The 24,495-nt window shown below is 40.7% G+C and overlaps 1 protein-coding gene across 1 annotated transcript in view; it reads right to left on the bottom strand.

Moving 5' to 3' along the window:
* The window catches only part of RBFOX1 (RNA binding fox-1 homolog 1), a 1,463,629-nt gene that overhangs the window by 566,921 nt on the left and 872,213 nt on the right, over positions 1-24,495 (bottom strand). Inside the window, exon 4 of the mRNA XM_077773235.1 lies at positions 23,437-23,478. Within this exon, the coding sequence (XP_077629361.1) occupies positions 23,437-23,478 (42 nt within the window). The remainder of the gene's footprint in view (positions 1-23,436; positions 23,479-24,495) is intronic.

The raw sequence follows: 24,495 nt of genomic DNA, 5'->3' as shown, positions 1-24,495 counted from the left end.
ACATTAGGATTAATGTCAATGCAAAAATAATCACTATTTTAATTTTTCTAATCAAGTGGACTAAAACAATACCATTCCAGCCTGTGTGCTCCTTGAAGACAAGAATGCTCTCTTGTTTAAGTTCTGCATTTCTATTGTCTGACACATTATGGATCCTTAGTAAACATATGTTGGACAAATAAATGATATAATTCTGTTCAAAATTTTGATCCTGCTCCCATTTCTTTCCCATATTTCTCCTCACTCTTTTCTCTATAGCTATATGTATTTGCTATAAACAAAGTAAACTATGTTAAGGTTTAGAATTCTAGGGCACCTGGGTGGCTCAGTTGATTAAGCATCCGACTTCGGCTCAGGTCATGATATCCCAGTTGGTGGGTTTGAGCCTCATGTCGGGCTCTGTGCTGACAGCCAGCTAAGATCCTGGAGCCTATGTGAGATTCTGTGTCTCCCTCTCTCTCTGACCCTCTCCTGTTCATGCTTGCTCGCTTGCTCTTTCTCGTGCTCTCTCTCTCAGAAATAAATAAAACATTAAAAAAATTTAAGAATTCTGACACCCCTTGCTGCGTCCATGCTGTGGCCCAAGAGATGGTCTGAAGCTCTCTGGAACACAAAGGACTGAGTTCCCCAGCAAATGTTCATCATGTTCCTTCCTAAGGACCAATGATAGCTAAGCATCCCAGGTGGCAGAAAATTACACTGCAGGGCCCCTGTGACTGAGGGACTATGTGGCATAAATGCACAGGGATGGAAATCTGTAGCTCTCATGGGTTGAACTGTGCACCCCCACCTTCACCAAAAGGTATGTCAAGTCCTACTGTGCAATATCTTAGAGTGTGACCTTATTTGGAAATAAGGTTTTTATAGACATAATCAAGCTAAAATGAAGTCAGTAGGGTGGACTCTAATTCAATATGTTGGGTGTTTTTATAAAAAGGGGAAATTTGGGGGTGTCCGGGTGGCTCAGTGGTTAAGCGTCCAACTTCAGCTCAGGTCATGATCTTGTGGTTTGTGAGTTCGAGCTCTCCATTGGGCTCTGTGATGACAGCTCAGAGCCTGGAGCCTGCTTTGGATTCTCTGTCTCCCCCTCTCTCTGCCCCTCCTATGTTCATGCTCTGTCTCTGTCTCTCAGTAATAAACAAACATTAAAAATAATCTTATGGAAAACAACCTTACAATAAACTATTAAAATAATAATAATAATTTTTAAAAAGGGGGACATTTGGACACAGAAAAAGATATAAAGAGGGAAGAAATAAAGAGAGACAGCCTTCTGACTGGAGTGTTACATCTACAAGGTAAGGAACACCAGAACTTGGAGGCATACACCACAAGCCAGGAGAGCCAAGGGAGGATTCTCCCCTATCACCGCCAGAGAAAGCATGGCCCTGTAGATGTCTTGGTTTTGGACTTAGAGCTCAAGAAATGTGAGACAACAAATATCTATTGTTTTAAGTGACACAGTTTGGGTACTTTGTTAAGGCAGACATAGGAAACAAATACATTAATTTTCTTCAGGATGCTGAGACTCCTTTAACAAGATTGCCCCTGTGGTTGGTTAAAAACAGGTGAAAAAGCCATTTCACAAAGCCAAGCCACTACACCTGGGTCGGGTCATTTCCTAAGGTAATTCCTCAAACAGATTCACAAACACTGTAAAATCCTGTCTCATGGACATTGTATGCTTTGAGAGTTCAGCACCCCTTACCCCTTTATCTGCTGAAAATGCTGAAACTTCTGTTGAAATGCAAAGAGCACGAAGATGGAAGAGCAGGGGAGAGCAGGTACCAACCTCCCGCACAAGTCAAAGGGAAAGGGTGTCGGGTGGTACGGAAAGGGACAGACAGGAATCTCAGAGAGGCATGCCTCAGGAGGCAATGGCACAACCCTGGGACCCAGAGTCAAAAGCACCACAGCCCTTGCGTGCACTTGCTCACGACTTGACCTAATGAGTTGAGCAAATACTTTGGGTCCTCAATAAAAACCCAATCTCAAGTTTCGTAAAAGGGATGCAAAGTGGCTAATGGACTGGGAGAAATTGGTTGTAGCTGAAAGCGCATTTCAAAAGTACATTTTGTTTATATTAAAATCTCATTTAAGTATCAGTTCAAGGAAAAGCTGCTAACAGGGCAAGTTTAATATGACTAATATTCGCACAACCTCAGAACATTCCATTTCCATCTGCCCAAGAGATATAATTTTAAAGACATCTTAACGCCACTAATATGGTAAGATGCTACTAATACTGTACAAATTATAACAAGAAGACACATACATGATACTGGATATTTGCTGAGGAACTTAGTAGCAAATTTGATCCTTGTACTAAGATGATGATAGGCTGCAAATATTTGCATTACACTGCACCTTCTCTGCATTAGTTGGTGTTTATGATGTTACAAATGGCACAGTTACTCACAGATTAGTTAATCTTTGAGACCATGCATCCTTGATGCTAACAAATGCAGTGGGGGCTTTGCTACTTACATGAAACTAAAATATTCATTTCTGCTTCCTTAGGAAAGTTCATCACGTAAAACTCATTGTGCTTTACAAAATGGCATTTACTTTGGTCAGTTAAACCTGAGGATCACCCATATATTTTGAAGCTCCTGAGCTGACAGTACTTTCTCTCCAATGCCAAGACATCCATTCATGGACTGTATGCACAAGGACTAGTCTCACTAAAGTGCTATGCGTACCACCAGAATGCTGCCAGCTCAGTGGAATAATGCCCAGAGCTAAAGCTCCACAGGCATTGAAGGGATTTCTGGGCAGAAAATTACAGGTGCATCGAAAGAAGTCTGTGCAAGGAAAACCTCTGGGGTCTTATCCACTAACTGGCCCTGCTCTGTGAAATCAGATGGACGACTTGCCCAGCCTTCCTATCCACACCTACTAATGGTACACACTTCCAAGCTGTTCTAGAAAGGCCATGTTTGAAAACTGTTAGGATATAAGTGTTTAAGACAACAACCGGCAGCCTGTTCTCTGGTCTCAAGGACATTACACTACTAAAGCTGTAGAAGAAACTCTTTCCTTATCCCCAGGGCTCACAAGAGGTGTGTGAGTGGGCATATCAACCATGACACTAGAATGATAATTCAAAGTGGTGAACCCATAATATATATATATACTATTACAAGTGATTACCTCAGCTGGCAATGAGAGCATGGCTTAGAAGTGTTTATTCTTTCTCTGGGTTGTTACTACTATAGCCAGCATTTGAAGAGATTCAAATATTTGCAGGGTGGGGGTCACACAGTTGATGCCTTTGGACAAAGCTGGAAGAGTGTGTGACATAATTTTGCATATTGAACATTTGAAAATATTCTACACTTCCACAAAGAAATTTGGTATATCCCACTTTTTTTTATGGGCCATATGACTCTTCCCGGCCTATCTTTTATTTTTCCATTTTAAAAAAGACTTGAGTAAAAGCATTTGTTTTATGGGAAAGAAAATGTTAAGTTAAAGGGAAACTTAACTCTCTACAAAGAGAAAAAGAAGAAAATAGCATCTGGCAAACTAGAGTATGTACGTCATCTAAGCAACAGTTATTCATTTCTGTAAGATTTTATTTTTAAGTAATCTCTGCACCCAACGTGGGGCTTGAACTCACAACCCTGAGATCAAGAGTCACATGCTTTTCCAGTTGAGCCAGTCAGATGCTCCAACTATTATTAATTTTAACTAATTGTTTCCATGTAGGAATACATGGAAATTTTCCCAGAATTTTTATTTGTGTTTTATAGAAATATTTGGTCTTTTAAAGAGAAGTCAGATATTAGGATATTCGTGTGAAACCTCTAGATTTTTAAATATTGGCAACTATTTTATGGTTTTTCAACCATTATGTGTACTAAAGAATTGTCCAAAAGCAACATTAACTGACAAAAGTTTTCCACACAAAACCCTTTGCTAGAGTTCTCATTGACAACCTCTATAAAACCATGCTACCTAAAATTAATAACTGTTAGCATTTAGAGATCTTGGTCATTACCAGTTAATGAAGCAAATGTACTGTTGGGTGTGTCCAGGAGAGGAGTTATGTTAGAAACTGTTCCCACTGTTTAGCCAATCCCAACTACTATTCCCTACATGGGCAAGACCACTACTTAGACAGCAGAAAAAGACTATCTGTGTTGAGATCAACCCCAAAGCTTATGGTGCAGCAGTGACATGCCTCCAACAATATTGTAACTATATCTTGACTCCCATACCATTTGCCATATGCTCCCTCTACACACTGCTGAGTCCCTTGGCTTCTTTCGTCTCTTTAATACTTTGACTTCCCTTTGATGCTGCTATCAATGAGTGTTCAATCTTATCTCTCTGTACTCTCATCATCTCCCGTTGCAGAAGTTTGTACAATGTTCTACTAGAGGATGATATTTTATGAGTCTTACTCACCTATAACCATTGCAGAGAGGAGATGTTGGACAACAGATAGAGATCTTTCCAAAAGGAGATGCCCCTATGTGATGTTGGTTTTGAGTAGTTTTTTAAAAATTTTTTAAATGTGTATTTATTCTTGAGAGAGAGCAAGCACAAGCAGGGGAGAGAAAGAGAGGGAGATGCAGAATCTGAAGCAGGCTCCAGGCTATGAACTGTCAGCAAAGAGCCTGATGCAGGGCTCGGACCCACAAACCGTGAGATCATGACCTGAGCTGAAGTCGGATACTTAACCAACTGAGCCACCTAGGCACCTCAGTAGTTTCTTCATAATATCGCTACTAAGCATGATATCGTTGTGTTTCGACTGCTTACTTTTTCCTATCCTCTCAAATTATGGGCGGATGTCTTCATCAAATTTGGCAATTGTTTGGTGGTTACTTCTTCAAGTAATTTTCTGCCCCATTTTTGGTCTCTCCTCTCCACTGGCAACTCCAATTATATGTATTTAAATACTTAATATTTTCTACAGATGACTGAGGCTCTGTTCAATTCATTTTCAATATTTTTTCTTTTCTCGGTTTCTTAGTTCTATTGTTCTATTTTCAAGTTTACTTATTACTTAGCATTTTATCATCTCTTCTTTACATTTCAGATACTATATATCTCAGTTCTGGAATCTTAATTTAATTGTTTCTTATACTTTTCATTTCACTACTGAGATTTCCCACATATGAACTTATTGTGTCCATCTTTTTCTTTAAATTCTTCAATACTTATGTCAGTTATATTTTTAAGACAACTTGTCGACTAATTCTAACATTTGATTCAAGTGAATCTTGAATCTTTATAGATATAGAGCTCTTTATAGTGACTACTTTTTTTCTTCTAATTAGTGGCCAACAAACATTTTCTTAAGGGGACAGAAAGTAAATATTTCAGTCTTTGTGGGCTATTTGGTCTCTACTGAAACTATTTAACTCTGCCACTGCAGCAGGAAAGTAGCCATGGGGTTATGTAAACCAGTAAGAATGGCTGTATTCCAATGAACCTTTATTTAGATAAGGAGCTGGGTGTCCTTCAGGATGAAGTTAGTGAATCCCTGCCCTAGGTTATTGCTCACATTTTTTTCTCTTGCACATGTCTAGCATTTTTTTGGTTTGTTTTGAGATGCACATTTTAATTAACACATTATAGTATATCTGAATTATGTTTTTTTTTTTCTTACCCCTAATGTGTGATCTTTCTGGTCTTGACTGAATGCCCATAACATTCAATGTCTCCATCTGGGTCTCAGTATCACAGTCTATCCTCTCTGCTAAGACTCACGTAGCCTGGCCCTGCATGCACTAGGACATGGAGACTTCTGCCTCCTATGAAGCCTTATCTAGGCCCTACTCCACAAATTCCAGCTCTCTGGAATCATCCACAACTCCTGTGCTCTGCCTTGTTAAGCTCAGTGACACTTCCACTCTCCACTTAGACCTCATTTCCCTGCAGCTAGGGCTGAGGCATTTCCCCTAGGCATAAAGCTGGGTGAACTATCACTTTTATCTCACACGCCTCTCATTTTCTCAAGGATCATAACTCTATGCTGGCTGGTACTCTATGCCTGAAAACTTGTGTTTCATATATTCAACTTGTTTATGGAAGAAATCATTGTTTAAACATTTTTTAAAAAGGGAGCTGCCTGGGTGACTCAGTTGAGGGTCTGACTCTTGATTTCAGCTCAGGTCATGATCTCACAGTTGGTGGGATTGAACTCTACATCAGACTCTGCACTTACATTGCAGGCCTACTTGGGCTTCTCTCTCTTCCCCCTCTCTCTGCCCCTCCCCTGCTCGCTAGCTTGGTGTCTCTCTCTCTCTCTCTCACACACACACACACACACACACACACACACACAAAATAAACATTAAAAAAAGAAGGGTGCCTGGGTGGCTCAGGGGGTTAAGCATCTGACTTCAGCTCACGCCATGATATCATGGTTCGTGGTTTCAAGCCCTGCATTGGGTTCTCTGCTATCAGAGCCGGCTTCAGATCCTCTGTCTTCCTCTCTCTCTGCCCCTCCCCTGCTCACTCTCTTCCGAAAGAGAAGAGAAGAGAAGAGAAGAGAAGAGAAGAGAAGAGAAGAGAAGAGAAGAGAAGAGAAGAGAAGAGAAGAGACGAAAGAAAGAAAAAGAAAGAAGCACATAAACAAAAAGGAAATCATCATTCTATGCCCAAAAGCAGAGGCTCCCCTGGTACATTCTGATATCTAGTTCCAGGACACCTGTCTGGGATATAGGTTATCATTTGGTCAAATTATGCCCTTGATGCATATGCTGTTTCCTCTCACTATGTTAAAAAAAAAAAAAAAAAGTAATACTCATCTAGTATTTTTAAACATTTATTTGGTTCCTACTATGTTATAGACACTAGAGAAAAGAACAATAAGCAAGATGAGCATGGCCCACCTCTAGTGGATTACAATATAAAGGGAGTGGGAAAGTAAAAGAGACAGACCATAAACAAATAAACAAATAATCATAGACTGTGGGTAAGTGTAATGAGGTGACAAGCATGTCACAATAAAAAGTATGAGTGACATTAATTACACTTTGAAAGGTCATTCTAGCCCAGAAGAGTGAATGGAATGTTGAGTAATCATAATTTATTGTCTAATGCAGTCTTTATTGGGAAGGATGCAAGTACTATGCATAATTATGACAGGGTAACAGTTGAGCTGTGACTGTTCCAAAAAACCCGGAACGTGTGTTCATCCTAAAAGGGAATGAGAATTGGAAAACAAGTAAAGCTGTTTGAGACTTGTCAGGATAATCACAATGAGAGACCATGGTGGCCTCAACTATGAGAGTGGATTTGAAGAGGAATTGACAGATTTGAGAGACACTGTAGATCTCATATTTGGAGGTGAAGAAAATAGGAGTCACTGGTGACATCCCAGTTTCAGCCTCAGGAAATGAACTGGAACTGTTATAGAGAGACAGAAGCAGCAAGGAAGACCAGATTAATCGGTGTGTGTGGAAGGGAGAGATTATGAGTGTGAATTTAAGTATACTGAGTTTAAAACGCTTAAGTAATATTTAAATTGAAATATACAGTAGCCTTTTGAGTATCAAGACCTAGAGACCTCAGACAAGATTTCAAAGGTGAGGGGAAAAAAATTATTCTTTAAGAGACCTGTTCCAGTCCCTGCAGCTAGGAGGGACTATGCTCTCATCTCACTTCATACCTACCAAATGGCATTTTATTCCACCTTGCATTATCATTATTTATGTCTACATTTCATACCTACCAGCAGAGTGCATGGCCCTTAAAGGCAAATATCCTTTAAGGCAAGATATGTATACTTATTTTGCCTTAAAGGTAAGGTATCTACTTTCCTGGCATATAGTACATGATCAATACAAGGTTTTAGAATAACACAATTAATCTATGGTGCCATGGAATGAATACTTCTCAGGATGGAAGGTTTAGCTTTGCTTGTGAAGAACCTATGATGTATTAAGCCAGAGGGGATTCACATTTTTTACTCTTGGGGGAAAGATATGTTCATGAAGGGCCACCCTGTTTATCAAGAGTTTATTTCCCTTAATGGGAAATGTTGCCAGAGGAAAAACTGACACCATGCCCCTCTGGGAAAACTGCATGCACTAAGAACCTTCCAAATTCCAAGCCAAGTCCTGCTCACTGGTTCATGATACCACCCCAACCACAGCCTTGCTGGTTATGTGTTTTGTGAACCTTAATCAATTGGATGTCTATATCGTTAGGTTCCAGTTTCCCAATCTGCCCCACCTGCGGGGGGTGGGGGGGGATGGCTGAATCTCAAATCTTTAGCTTGAGGCATCTTTGGAGAAATATTCTGGGCATGATGCTCTTGACTATTTAGAAAATTATGTTTCCTAGGGCTGTGCTCCCAAATCATTTTATGCAAAGGGAGATGGCTTTGCTTTAGAATATTTAGGAGTGAATAAAGAAAACCAGGTTAATCAAAACCACTTAAACGTTAACTCAGCTCTCTTGAAAAGCATTCTATGTTTAATTCAGACACTTATAAAAACATGCCTTTGGCTTAAATATGTCATACCGTATATGCAATCAAGATCAAGTGTATACAACCATTGAAAATAACTGTAAAAATTGCCAAAAATATTTAAATATCTAAGCTGTTATCAGTAGAATACTCCATGAGTATGCATATCTGTGTAGGCATGTACTGCATTTAGGCAGACAAGCTTTCAGAAATCCTGACTCCATGCTTTCTACCCAGGAAGGTTTCTATATTCTTAAAAGCAACCTGTAAATTAGAAATCGCATTGGGCCAAATGTAACTGTGCACACCTTAGCAGCAAATGCATCGGTCTCCACACGAGTGAACAGGACATTGTCCTGTCAAACCCAAGTGCCCCAATTACCCTGTCAGCTCAACAGAAGTTTCCCAACTGTTGTGAAATGCAGTATGAGTGAAAGATCGCGCTGCAGCTGCTTGCGAACCTATTCAATAATCCAAGACTTCCTTCAAGAATAGCAGTGATGTATTATAAAAGAGAAGAAAAAGAGGGGGATGGGCAAAAGAATGATCACATAAAGGCTAGTGTGATGGAAAAATCTACTATTCAGAAAACCTTGCTTGATGGAACAGTTAAGCCATGGTGTCTCTCAGTATGGTGATGGTGCTATTTCAGTACGGATCTACCAAATGGGGTAACATTCAAGTATAAATAATATGTTTGGGAGACAATATAAGGAAACACCAGCAGAGGAATAGGAAAGCAAGATGTGGAATGTAAGACAGCCAATAAGAGCAGGTAAACATGCAAGTGACCTTGCATGAGTATGAGAAACTGAAACTTAATCCCATTGTGAAACTCCAGCAATGTGTACAACACATCTCAGAACTGCCCTACCCTAGGAGTGAGGAAGCTGGGGTACTGATCCATCACCTCCCAGCCCACCCTGAGATGAGTGCTTCTTCCAAGCTTCTGGGTTGCCTTGTAAATGAGTGCATTGCATCTGCAGTAAGACAAACAGCCTCTATGATGAGGTTGGTCACTGTTTACAGTAAGGAATCTTTGGCATAGAGAGGTGGGTGATGAAAAGAAAGGCGAGTGCTCTGAAAGCATCTTTGATAGGCATTACTAGAAGTCTTTAGAAATCATTAATTCCTCATTCGTTCATTTTATTCCACACTTAGGAAACGTATATAAAAGGCTATTGTTTAAATCGTTTCTTACATTTTCATTACCTGGTTTATACATTTTATGAGTATAAATCAGGGAAACAAATAAATAATAAAACAATATCAAAGGGTCAGTACTGCTAAAGACAGACACTCCCACAATACTTCATTTGTCACTGCTGGACTTACATGGGAAACACCAAATGCTAGTGGGAACTGTGGAAGAAGTTCAAAAGGGACGGAAATGGTGGGGGAAAGGGAGAGAGGCAAACCATGAGAGACTCTTGAATGCTGACAAAAACTGAGGACTGATGGATGTGGGGGGAGGGGGGGATGGGCATGGAGGAGGACACTTGTGGGGATGAGCACTGAGTGTTATGTGGAAACTAATTTGACAATAAACTATTAAAAAAAAAAAAAAAAGAAGTTCAAAAGGGAGACATAGGTGGATCCGCTGCCACTGGCTAACCTGGGCTGCAGGCTGCCTCATATGTGGTTCTGGGTGCTCTGGCCTCTAACTGTGGAAATCTGCATAGAAATGGAGATAGCTAATCCCAGATCACAGAATAAATGTATGTAGTGTGTGAAACACCAATAGAATCAGTCCACTTTAAGCAGGGATGGCATACAAATAATGTGACAGGATTTTGGACCTGTGATCAGTTTCCCACTGGTGTTAGAGCTAAGGATGTTATGTTACATGGAAAATGGGATTTTGCATATGGAATTAAGATTATGGACTTTAAAATAGGGAGATTATCCTGGATTATCTGGATGGACCCAATGTAATCACATGAACCCTTAAAAGTATAAGAGGGATCAGTCAGAATGATATAATACAAGAGGCAGGAGAGATTCAAACCACAAGAGGGACTTACCCTGCCACAGCTGTCTTTGAAGATGGGGGAAGTAGGCCATGAGCTAAGGAATATGGTGGCCTGTAGAAGCTAGAAATGGACTTCAGCTCATAGCCAGCACAGAAATGGAGACCTCAGTTCTACAACAACAGAGGACTGAATTCTACCAATAATCAGAATGAGCAAGGAAATAAATTCTCTCCTAGAGCCACCAGAAGAACATAGCCCAGCTGGCATCCTGATCTTAGCCCAATGAGACTCATGTTCGAATTCCAACCTAAAGAAGTGAAGACTAATACATTGGTAGTGTGTGAACTACTACTTCCCTGGTAATTTATTTGGGACAGCAGGAGAACTCATATGAAAAGATTTCAACATGAGTACCAGCTCTGATGAAGTTTATAAGGCCACCTTCTGAGTTTGGTGGAAAGGAGCCCTTGATCACAAGATACAGAAACCTGAGAATGAGCACATGAATTCCACCTTTGTCATGCCTGTTATAGATTCCCTGCATGTTTTTTAAGCAACAGAAGTTTATTTTCTCCCAATTCTGGAGGCTAGAAGTCTGAGATGAAGGCATGGATAGGGCTCGTTTCTTCTGAGGTATCTTGTCTTGACTTAAAGATGACCATCTTCCTGTGTCTTCATGTGGTCTTCCCTCTCCATGGGTCTGTGTCCTAATCTCCTCTTCTTATAAAAACATCAGTCATATTGGATTACGGCTCTCCCATAAGACTTCAGTTTATCTTAATTATGTGTTTAAAGGCCCTATTTCCAAATACTATTACATTATGAGGTTCTGGAAGTTAGGACTTCAATATATAAATTTTGGGAGACACATTTCAACCCATAAAACCATGACAATTCAGTATCTCTAGGGTGAGGCTAGGACGTCAAAACGTTCTATGAGTTAGGTGTGAGGAAATGGTACTTTTTATAAAGACTCAAGGGAGCCTTTGGAGGGTCCTCTGAGTAGCATTAACTAAGTGACATGTGATGATCTCATTTTGACCCTCCTTCATCTGCAGGGATCTGGGTGACTCCTTGTGGCTGGAAGGAGAACATCTTACTTGCGCAGAGAGGGAAAGGGCTCCAATTACCCTGAAACATAAACCTCTTTCCCCATGCCTCCCAGGCTCATGATGACTCAAGGAAATGAACAGATGTTTGTAAAACATCTAGCCCTATGTGTGGCATAAACCTATAGTTTCCTTGCCTTGCTCTGCCAATACTAAAATGGTGGTGCCAATCCACAAAGGCATCAGGGAAGAATTGTGGGAAATTATACTAGAGTTGGCTTTTAGCAAACCGTTAACCAAATGCCTGGCTCTGCAGTTCTCCCAAGTTTAGCAAATCTCCCCAGTGTATCAGTAGGGAATCTTTGATCACAGACAAAAGGAATGGGTTCTGACTAACATCAGCAGAAAAACAGATCACTAAAAGGATATGAGATAACCCAAGAGAGGGATGGGTAACTAGGCTTAAATGATTAAAAAATAAAAAAAAGTCAGGGTAGATCAGAGGTATACCCCTAGGGACTAATTCCTCATTCAGTCTTACCAAGACATCACCATTGAAATGAATCAACACTAGCTTTCTATTATATTGCTTTTATAGTACGGATCAGTCCACTTAACATCTGCTATGGTTAAAAGGTTTGTGGCCCCACCCCCAAATTCATATAGTGAAATCCTAAAGCCAACTGCAAGGCTATTAGGAGGTGGGGACTTTGAGAAGATTAGATCATTAGGGTGGAGCCCCCTCATTCATTCCACCACGTGAGAACACAACGTGTGTCTCACACAACGTGTGTCTCAACCAAGAAGCTGTGACCCAGAAGAGGGCCCTCGCCCAACCACCTGGCATTCTCATCTTTGACTACCAGCCTACCTTTAAGTGAGAGAAGTAAAGAAGCTGTTTATAAGCCTCCCAGTCTGTGGTATTTTGTTATCTCAGCCCTAATGGATGAAGACAGCATCCATTGTCTCAGGACAGAAAATATAATTGGCCTGCCTTGACCATATCCATAGCCGTTGGTTTGATTTGTTGTCCCTCCAAGACTGAAAAGATGAGCAAAGAAAATTAACCCCAAAAGGACCATGGAGCATGGCCACCTCAGGATAGGAGTGTTTGCTGGCTGTAACAACCAACAAGCACGTGCCCACTACACCCACTATCTACCTGCACAAAGGCACAGACTAAATATTGGTTCTCCCAGGCCATGCACAAGTGCGGGGAGGCCTTGCTGTCTTAATAAAACTGGCCTCCTTTTGCCCCCAAGTAGAAGAAACTACAGAGGACTTATTTATCTGGTTCCTAGCCCATTCCCCCTCCCTACCAAGTTGATTCTATTTTTCCTGGAATGATATTTAGATCTCAGAAGAGCAGAGCAACAAGGCAAGTCCTTGCTGAGGCATCAGTCACAGGGATGAGGAGCGGCTATGACAAATTGAAATGTCAGCATTATTAGCAATTTTGCTTGAAGCTGTTTGATACTGATTTAATGATGACACAAGAAATGGGGCAAATTTGCCCTGGAAAAGGGGATAATAACTAGGGATAATGGGCTAAATTACAGCAAGGGAAAGGGAGAATAAATATTAGACCAAGTATCGTAAATGTGATAACTCTGGAGTCTTCCCCCAAAGAACCTGCTGATTCACCTGGGGAGACTAAAAGGAGGGCAGATATTTAACGTGCATGTGGGTTACACGATTCTGCATCAAAGACACAGGGAGGTGGCCACCTGCACATTTCCTTGTTTAACTGAGTCTCACACTGAGGTTGGGGAAATCAAAACTGGTAACTAGTTGGCTGACTTCTTGATTCATTCCCCTTTGTGCTCATCAATTAATGGCCTTGAAAATGTTGGGGAGCACAGGAGAACTGTAAAGAAGCATGTAGAACGCAAGATCTTGGGAAGACCATGTTCTCTTTTTCTTCAAATGTTTTAATGTTTATTTTTGAGAAAGAGAGACAGAGCATGAGTGGAGGAGGGGCAGAGAAGGAGACACAGAATTCAAAGCAGGCTCCAGACTCTGAGCGGTCAGCACAGAGCCCAACGCCCAACCCACAAGTTGTGAGGTCATGACTCAAGCTCGAGTCAGGTACTTAACTGACTGAGCCACCCAGACACCCCAACAATGTTCTTTTTAAAAACTGTTATGTATTTATGATTCTCTTCACTTAGTAGGGAAGCTACCACTGGAGATTTTTCTGGTGATCTGAGTTTCTGTAGTTTCTACAAGTAGGGAGCTGCTTACTTTGGGATAAATTCCCTTTAGTTGGGGAAAATCACCAAGATGAGGCCATTACTTATAGAAGATGAAAGCAAGCATTGATTAGTTATTTTTCCTGTGCATGCACACACACAAACACATATCTGGAACCTACAAAGAACTAGGAGGGACACTGATGGTGGGGATCTAAGTCCTGTACCCTGAGTGTCCTCTCTCCATGCCCCCATGCACACTGGACTTCAGTTCCCTCCTGAGCAGTCAGCAAAACTTTGCTAAGCACTGAAGTCTGACCTTAGCTGAGTACTTGGGATGTTAATATGGATGGTGATGTTCATGCTTCCAGAGAACTGGTTCTGAAGACAAAACAATCCCGACAAGCAAGTGACTGGACATTTCTTCAGTAAAGAGCATATTCTGAAGCAGCAGCTGAACTGTGTGCAGAGGATAAGTGCCAGGATGTATATGTGGAAAAGGTCACCTCTTGCTGGAGAATTCCAGAAATTACTTGTTAAGGAATCCTGTGAAAAAGGATAAATTTACTCTTCTATTCTGGAGTGAGGGGGTTCTGAGCCATTAGGGTTGGCACATAAAAATCAGCCTAATTTTTACTTTATGTTTCAAGCGCATGTCAGCTATCCATGCTTTAGAATTCATCTCATTTGGGATGGGAGTAGGTAGCTCAATGGAAGCCTGTTAAAGCAAGAAGTTACTTTTAAAGTGACACAGAGCTTTCCTAAATATTTTGTTTAATGTAAAATATACTAATGTGTGCAGGGAGCCACACCAGCCTCGCTGGATGACAGTCACGGCAAGAAAATGGCAACGTTTGCACAGCTCCTGCTACGAGAAATGAAAAACTGGTATCTCCTGCCACTACTGGTTCATGTTGGAAATGAGCCTGCTGGTGTTGGCCAGGCCTCACAATATTCCAAATCACACCGATATTCCACACACATATACCTCATAAGGAAAAGCATATTCCTGCCTCTTCAAATGAAATTTTAGATGAAAGCACTGTGGATTAGGTCAAAAGGCTCTTCCTATGGGCCTTGTAGATTCAAGACTTAGATAATAAAGGGGGTTAAGAACACAGTACTTACAACTGAGCCTGGCTCTGAGACAAAGAGCCTAATTTAGAGTTAAGGAACAGATAAGGGGAGAACTTAATACTTAAACCTTTACTAACTGGTGATGTGTAGCAGTCCACAAACAACTTATTAAGCAGCTCAAAAACATTCGTCCTCTAGTGAGCCAGACAGAATGACTCCTAGCCTATCTATATACAACTTAACCTATGTCCTAATCCTAGCATTATTAACTTAGAACAAATATGTATGTCATCTTGTTTTTCACTAAGAACATCCTGTTATTTCCTTAGTTGTAAGATATACTCAACTATTGGGGGTAATTCTTCAAGAATACTTCTGAAAAATCTGTTTTTGTACACTTTTCAAAGCATCTTATCACAAAGAATTTTCCATTGTAAAAATTCCTTTTTCTGATGCCATGTTATTATTTGATCTATAAATAAAGACACCAAAACCGACAATGCAGAGATGCCTGCCTGGTGATCAGAAAGAATCTTAGGGCTCTCTCACTCTCTCTCACGGACACAGTCCATCCTTCAGGGACCCCTGGACTGGCTGGAGCAGGTCTCCAGCAAATGTGCATTAATCTGTCGATCTTTGATGTGAGTCCAGCCTGTCTTCTTTGAGTGATTTCTGTTGACTGAAATTCCTCATGATCCTTCCCAGAGAAAACCTCATCCATATTTCCAACTCCAGGAAGGGTGGGCCAAATATGGACTAGGGGCTAAATCTGGCCCACCACTTGTTCTTATAAATAAAGTTTTATTGGAACACAGCCTCAATTATTCATTTTGTCTGTGATTGCCTTAGTGCTAATGTAAGTGTTGAACAGTTGCAATAGAGACCATATAGCCCATGAAGCCTAAAGTAGTCATTATCTGGCCCTTTACAGGAAAAGTCTGATCTGTACTATCAGTTCTGGGTTTGTTTGTTTTTTTTAAGTGGGGTAAAATTCTTAAGACACATTAGAAAGACTCTGACTGCAGAATCTGTCCAGATTTCTGAGGGTTCTTTTTCCACTAACATTTTACAGTCCTCTCGCAGCTAATCAAAATAATTGTTGAGGCTTGCTCTCATACAATGTTTCCAAAGCATTAACTTAGTTTTCATAGAAACAGCTCTTTTTCTTACTGCACTCATTTTTCATCAGTTTGCACAATATTCCACTAAATAATGTAATTACAATAACAAGTGCAGCTGGCAGAAGCAGGTCTGGGAATAAATACAACTGACTCTTGGCAAGCAGGCACCTCAATGAGCAGAGAGAAAGGTAAGATTGTACAAAACAGCTACTTTGCAGGATGCCATGGGCATGGATCAGTATGCTTTTTTTTGTTGTTGTTTTTTGTTTTTACAAATAGTTTATTGTTAAGTTGGTTTCCATATAACACCCAGTGCTTATCTTCACAAGTGCCCTCCTCCATGCCCATCACCTCCCCCTGCCCCCCACACCCATCAGTTCTCAGTTTGTTATCAGCATTCAAGAGTCTCTCATGGTTTGCCTCTCTCCCTCTCCCCCACTATTTCCCCCCTTCTTCTCCCCCACGGTCCTCCGTTAATTTCCTCCTATACATGCAAACATGGTATTTGTCCTTCTCTGCCTGACTTATTTCACTCAGCATAACACCCTCAAGTTACATCCATGTTGCTACACATGGCCAGATTTCATTCTTTCTCAACCACATCTTCTTGATCCATTCGTCCGTTGATGGACACTTAGGCTCTTTCCTTGTTTTGGCTATTGTTGAGAGTGCTGCTATGAACATTGGGGCACATGTGCTCCTATGCATCAGTACTCCTATATCCCTTGGGTAAATTCCTAGCAGTACTGTTGCTGGGTCATAGGGAAGTTCTATTGTCAATTTTTTGAGGAATCAGTATGTTCTATAAAGGGAATGGAATGAAAGTGTTAATTTGGTAAGTTTAATAAGTAAGTGGACGTCAATCAGGTAAGCTTTTTCCATCCATGTTCTTTTATATGCCATCTCTCATTTCAGGTATCTGTCAATTTCACAGGTACACTTTTGTCACGGTTATTTGACAAATTCCTATTTTCTCTGCTAGCCTGTAAGGTATATGAACACTTTGGTATACCGTTCCATCTCCACTCCTAGCACTGTGATTGGCATATTGTTCACGCTCAAAAAATATTTCCCGAATAAATAACTGAAGGGAAGCAGGCTCTCCTACAGTGAGCCATCCTAAATCTATAGTCCAAATATCATGAAAGCTGCAATGTTTCCTCAAGTAGTTTGGGCCTTCCATTTCCTTTCCTGTTGCCCTGACAGCCCCTGAGGAAGAGCTGGGCTTTACCAGGTGGAGGAGGCAGGGAAAATGTCTCTGATTCTGATAGCTCACTTCCAAGGCAGCCTGAAGTTTCATTATCGGATGCCCGGATGAAGGCAATGGGCTTAAGCCAAGATGATCATTAGCAATTTGCATTCTGCAATCCACGTCACTCTTGTATCTAGCAGAAATGAGAAACTTGCTTCTAACTGGCAAATTAAATATTGATAATGCCGATCTGCTCAACACCATCTTTCACAAGCCTGGCGCTGTAATTTCAGTGTTTCTGAAACTTCTGTCATTTGCATTCGAACGTCACAATTTTTATCATAACTGCAGGCACTCTGTAACGTTACATAGTTAATATTTGTCTTTCAAGCCACTCGTTTTTAACCTAAATCGATATATTTGCCAAGGGAACTTTGTGTTGCCTTTGTAATTGGAAAACCGGTATCAGTGGTCATAAATAAGAGTTAATGGGAAGAAAATAACCCCATTCATATATAACAGTTTTAAGAACCTCTTGTATACTAAACAATGTTCTAAGAACCTCATATGAATTTGTTATTATTTTAATATTTGTTTGTATGGGCATACATACGCAGAGACATACATTAAGAAACATGTGCAATTATCTCCATTATACTAAGGAGGCATTGGAGGTCCAGAGGATTTCAGTAGTAAATGGTAGTCTAGATTTTTATCTCAGTAGGGCCTAGCTCCAGGCCCCTAGATCTTAACTACTGTATTTTGCAAACAGTGTTTTCAAAGTCTTGATAGATGCTTCAGCTGCTGCAGGCTCCAAGCCTGAGGCACACTCCCTTTTTGTTAAAAACAGGGTTCAGTATGAGTGACATACTTGTTAAAGATACTGTAGTTTAAACTGAGAGTTTCTCATTGACATAAAAAGGACTGAGAGAGAACTGAAAAGGGAATTACTTAGAAAGTGATTTGACTAGATGATTGCAGCCTGAAAACTTTTAGTCCTGCATGGGGTGGGGGTCTTACACTTGGCAAAAAGCTGAGCTAGACATGGGGCACAGCACACCTATTCCCCAGGACCCTCTGCCTGACTCTGGTCTCCAAGTTTGGAGGCTACAGCACACTCCTTGGGGATATTAGCTCAACTGACTACCACTCTCCCCCTGATGATCAAGTCCTCCTCAGCAGCTGGCCCTGGGTAACGAGATTTATTTATTTATCCTGCTTTCCTGGACACTGCTGGTTGGACTAGAGTGAAAGACTGAGCTGGAGTGGGCCAATCAGATGCTTTCTCCAGAATCTTTAATCAGGAGCCTTTCAAAGTACCTATATCTGCAGGACCTGATGCAGCATAAATCTTAGGTGCTGAAAGGTGCCACATGCTTAAAGAAAGGTAAAGCAAAAGAAAATTCCTTTAGCAAAAGAAAATTCCAGAGTGGATCCACAAGGAGAAATGAAGATGAGGGAAGAGAAAGAACGGCTCGAGTTCTCTCATAGCTCTCTGATTCTAAGCTCCTGGAGAGGTCTGGTTGTATGACTTTTCTGCTTAGGCTAGCCTGAATCAGTCTTATTGCTTCTTAGCTGAGTGAGAGGCAGTTTTCTTCTACATATATGTAGAATATATACCACCATGTCGTCAACTATGAAATCTATCCTTTGAGGTGTTTTTTAATGTTGGGAGTTGAGTGGGATTAGATATCCCCCAAATGTCTGTATTCCTGGTCTGGTACTCCTAGTAGGAAGAGGCATGAAGGAATTATTGGGAATAATACTATATTAACAATCTACTATTGCTGATTATGAGGCATACATTTTTTGAAGTGCTTTTAATAAGTCATTTTATTCAATCAATAATCCAGTGAGAAAGTATCCCTTTTTCGTACCCAGGGAAACTAAAGCTTTGAGGAAGTAGGGCAAACTTAAAACTGATGTATGAACCTAAGTCAATAACTAGGGCTCCTAGGCATCCCTAACTACCCCTCATACCACGCTGACTCTCATGGTATCTATTTGCTGAATTGCTGATAAAGATTTTGGTCCATGAACAAATACTGGTCCACATAGGAGCCAAGCCCTTGCCTGCTTAGTAGTGTTCTGACCAAATACGTTTAACAGTCCCCTAAGCCAACATCTGATACACTCAGCACAAAAGATCCCTTTGTAACCCAATATTTTATATGAATGCTAACAAACATGGCCATTTGATCCCCTACCCTATGACCACACCATCCTTCCAACTTGTAGATCACTGAGGGAGACAAAGGACTACTGAGGCCATACAATTTGTCACTTGGTTTTTTATTTGTCCACTTGTCATTCCAGATGCCAGAAAGGTAAACGTTGATGGCTGGGTTATGGTAACTGCACAATTAGCACCACCCCACCTGTTGGCATCAACCACAAGTGATGCAGGGACAAGTTGGTAAATATAGCCCATAGCATCAGGAGCACTTATATACAGATCTCATGGTGAGCTCTTGTGGATGAACTCCCCAACAGGACCCAGTGACAATGTGAAATGTAAGCTCAAAGAAAGGCTCATTCTAAACAGGATGGAGGAATAAACAGGTTTACTGTTTTGTAGTATGTTCACTGGGAACAGGAGTCGTCCAACAGCCTTCCGAGAAGGGCAGATCATTGGTCAGGAATAACTGGACCACATTCTTCTCTCGGGAAGGGCAGGGAACAGGAAGCTCACGGACAGTATCTCTGGGGCTGACATGGGTGCTGGGGTGCTGTCAGTTACCTGACGCTGAGGGGAAATTAATAAAGACTGCAACCAGGCCCTGTTCCAAAGAACATAAGGCAAAATACAAAGAGAGAGCCAAGCCGGGAGAAAAGGTAGAACAGGGAGATGTGATCTGTGAGAAGTTGGCAGATAAACCATCTGTGAAATTCCACAAGCCAGAGTTCAGGTACTTGCTGGGGCTTTCAGTGTGGCTCCCATGGCCATGTGTCTGGGACGAAGGGAGCACAGAAAGGAGGTGACAAGAAACCAACACCCTGAGGGACGGGAGGGCTCATGTGGATTCCTTCTGTGGAGGACTCTATTGGAGGATTCCACCAAAGATACCCACAACTCCTGTTTAACATCCGGTGAAAATGGGCCTGTCCCCTGGGATGACTCATGGGTGCTCTGGCCAATCACGGAGATCCCTGGACAGTGGGAGTGAATGGCATGGAGACAGGCTGATGCAATAAAAGAGAATGTCTACAGAAGAGGTTTCTGGGAATGACTTCCCTCCAATCAAAGGCAAGAGCTTTGAGGAAAATGCTCCTCTTCTCCTTCCTCCCTGATGAGAATGTCATGTGCAGAAGGGATGCTTGTCCTCATCTTGGAAGAAGGAAAGAAAGGCCTAAGCAAGCACGAAGATTCCCAACCACTGTGCTAACACCAAAAGTCCACTGAGTCAGCCCTGATACTGGGAGGTGATGAAATGTTTTGAGCTTTTAAAAAATGCACAGCTTTTCTGTATTTGTAGACTATAACATCTTAATGGGGAAAACACACACAAAAAAATAATAATAAAAAGATATAATTTTCAAGAGTGTTTCCCAGTGTATTCTTGAGCCGAAAATTGTTCTGTGATGAGATTATTTTACAAAACATTGCATATTATACCCACCTCTCTGTACTTCATTTTTGCACATTAAAGTCTCTGAGAAGGTCCTTCAATTATTAAAAAAAAGAAAAAAAAAGTTTGACTTTCTTCAACTTTTTAAAAAATTAATTCACAGAATTAATTAAATCAGAGAATTTTGTTTTAGATTTATAATATCTTAGAACATGTATCTCAGAGTCTATTTTGAAAAAAAATAATGTAGAATATTTAAGAATGAGAAAGGAGAACAGAAAAGCAGTTCTGGGATATGCCAGTCCCGACGAAGTGTTCACACACATAAAGCACCTGTACATTTCTGCATTATCTGCTATTTCCTGGAGGCCAAGGAAAGGATGCATTTTACAACTACCCACTTGTATCTCTGAACTCTGAACATAACGGAATGAACTAACGAAGAAATATGAACTTGACAACATGCCCATAGTCCATCCAGTCATCTTGTATGGCAAATCTGGAAATTCAGTTTGATTGCTGTATTTAAACTATATGTTTTAAAGTGTGGCTGGCAGGTACTCTTAAATGATGATGGTAACTAATAGATATCTACTTTTCTCCCACTGGCACTCTTTCTAAGGAAAAAAAAAAAAAAGAAACATGAGAGAAAAATGCATTTCAATGAGATGATCAAGTATTAGCATTTTTAATCAGAGCCAAATTTCTTTCGGGTACCCTAAAAAAAAAAAAAGCAACACTTAATCAAGAAAGTTCTCTTTTTAGACAGTAGAGTGATTGAGTACACACATGAGACAGGTAGAAAAGGCAGGAGGGAAGGATGAAGGGAAGAAAAGGAAGAGAACAGGAAAGGAGGAGACAGAGTAAATATCCAGAGATGTCAAAGGCCAGACAACCAAGCAATGCTGGGAGTCTCCCAGGAAGGAGCTAGATTCAAATGCATTCCCTTTGGGATCATTTAAATTCTGAACCACATAAATGTGTATTCCATCGATTTAAATGTGTTTTCTATTGATTCAAAACATAAATTAGTTAAAAATATAAAAACAAAAACAACAATAACAACAACGAACAAAGCACCAATTCATGATATACTAGAGATAATTTTATATGGGGCTATTGAAGCCACACTGGGACTAAACCATATGACCCATTATATCAAATCACTGCTTGAATTTATTTAACAGAGTGGGGAGGGCTCCATTCTTGTTCCTAAACCACACCCTTGCTGACAATATCCTCATCAAGGCAAAATAATAAATCCCTCAAATTGCACACAAGCACTTCATTACCCCCAGAGCCCTTAATTCGAAAGGCGAGTCTCGTTTGCAATAGAGGCTTCAGTATTACCTTAATTCTGAGGAATTTATCAGGGATCCTGGAAACAAAAGCACACATTCCTCTTATCTAGCTCTGACCTAGTTCTGGCCATCATCCTCATCCAAACAGGAAGAGAAATCTGAAGTTGCAATACATTATTTACCAGGATGAACCAGTAATTCAGACTGCAGGGAGAAGCAATGAGAGCTCAGGAAAATCTTAAAACATCTTGAAGGGTATTTCACGAAGGACTCACGGCTAATGTAGGCACAGGTACTCAGGAGTGAAGTAGGTATAGATGAGAGGTTAACGGAGAGGGCCGTGCTGGAATACTACATAAAATAAATATGCATAAAAGAAGAAGACATCCAAACCCACTTTCTCAGTTACATACGATCAGATTCTGTCTTACACAACCATGTAACAAACCTGATGCCAACAGCAATTGCAAAATGAAAATAACTCTACGAATCATTGTCATGCTGAGACCAGCATTAAGTAAATGTTCTGAAAAGTTACAAGGCAGTGTATAAATGGCATTGGATCAGTTTAATAAATTATTCTGAGGCATTAGATCCCTTTGAGCACAATGGTCCCCCAATTCCCAAAACCTCACAGTTAGGATTTTGAGAGCGGATTCCTCTGGTTTTTATAATAACACAGAAACACAATTATAAGGCACACTGTCCAGTAAAAGTTGCCAACTTCCATCAGTGACATTAAAACTAGGCCAATTATGATTTCAAAGTCATCCATCTAAAACATGAGTGCATTTTGAAAAAACTACAAACAGGAAGTGGAGACAATCCTGATATTTCTTAAAATACCATATCCATGCCAAAAAAGGATATCAACCATGGTACCATGAGAGCAGGACAATGCCACGAAGCTAAATGTATAAGCAAAGCATTGTCCCCTCAGAAAGAAAACACTTTTTATACCTAACACACTTGAGCACTGAGAAAGGTTTATTTTTAAAAAGGTAAATAGCATATGAGGTCTAAAATTCTGTCTCCTTCTTCAATATATACAAATACAACTGAAACTAGAAGGTCTACAGAGGACTCGAATTCTCCTCGAAAATGCCCTTGACATATAAGTGACTCACCCACCCCAGTTAACAGCAAGGGAGCATTTTAGCCACTCAGCAAACATCCTGGTATTCACATTAAGAAAGCAGCAAGACATCCTTTTGACCTTTGTTATTACTTAGACCTCATGTTGTACATAAAAAGAGTACAATGATGTCAAACAAATTCCAGAAGAGAAGTATTTATTGCTGAATCTAAATCAAAAAATCCATATCTACTATAATGGCACTTCAAAAGAAGATATACTGTATTTACCAGCTCAATCAATACTAAATTAGCTGGGATAAATATTTTCAACTCTACCAGTCTTAAGACGAAGCCCGCTATTTAGAACCCTGTGTCTTGGAAGAGACAGGAAATTTTTGCTTATCATACAGAAACGAGAAGCAGGAAGTATTTTACAGGCAGGTACACCTACCCTTAGCTGCTCTCTTTCACAATTCATCTGTTGTCTTGAAGCCTACAAAGGAAAGAAACAGGGAAAAATCAGCAGGTTCTGCACAAAAACAACATGAAAGAAAATGGAAAGTTGCTTCTAATCACTCGGTTCAAAGCAGACCCAAGATTAATTAATTATGTATTTAATTTTCTTTTAGGTCTAAATAGCCCAAGTTTCACTTGGATTTTCAGTCGTGTGTTCCAGAAACACAGCTAGGATGAGTCACAGTCTTGAACAGGAATGAGGAGAGAGATCCCGCAGAGGGTATGTGGGAGGCAAAATCTTCCCAAAGTGAGGTGGCGTGAAAAGCCCTCATGCCCTGAGGTGCAGGCCATTCTTCACTGGGGGCCTACTCAAGATATTTGGGAAGAGGCACCAGCCATCACACCATGTTTCCCCCCATGACGAGGACCAGTAGAATCACCTACATGCCTCGGAAAATGGGATCCATTTTATGGTCCATTTCTAATCAGATGGTAGGTAAGGCCCCACGTAAGTGTGTTGGGGGAATTCTGAGGACAATGCTTATTTCAGAGAAAGAAACTCCTATATTTGTGAAACCCACCTAAGCCCAAAGAGGAGAGATTGGTGATACGTCTGCCATGCACTGATTATCCTTGCCCTATCAAAATGTGCTTCTGAAAATGAAAGATGCTTCTTGAGAGTGACCACATAACGTATTGTCCAAATGGGAAAAATGCATGTGAGTGAAAGGAGGGGGTGGGGCTCCACTGACGACAGTGCCAGGGACAGAAGGTGTGCGGTGGGAGTGAGAGGGCAAACCACGACATGTGGCCACTCCACCTCTGTGGGGACTGGCTCACTCTACCTTCCGCTTAAATAGCGATGCTGGAGTCAAATCCAGGTCTGCACCCACCATGTATTCTGGGTATTTCTCGTACTTTCTTCACCAATGAAGTAACCCCTGACTCCTTGCATCTGACACTATATTGCAAGTTTTTGAAACTTTTACTAAAGGATAAGAAGGTTTAGGAAGCGACTTTTGATGTATATTTTATGTATTTTTTATTGAGAGTT

Source organism: Crocuta crocuta, unplaced genomic scaffold (genome assembly GCF_008692635.1).
Source record: "Crocuta crocuta isolate KB4526 unplaced genomic scaffold, BGI_CrCroc_1.0 scaffold16, whole genome shotgun sequence".
Lineage (NCBI taxonomy): Eukaryota > Metazoa > Chordata > Mammalia > Carnivora > Hyaenidae > Crocuta > Crocuta crocuta.
Note: the sequence above shows the minus strand (reverse complement) of the source record. Positions and strands in the feature narration are given on the sequence as shown.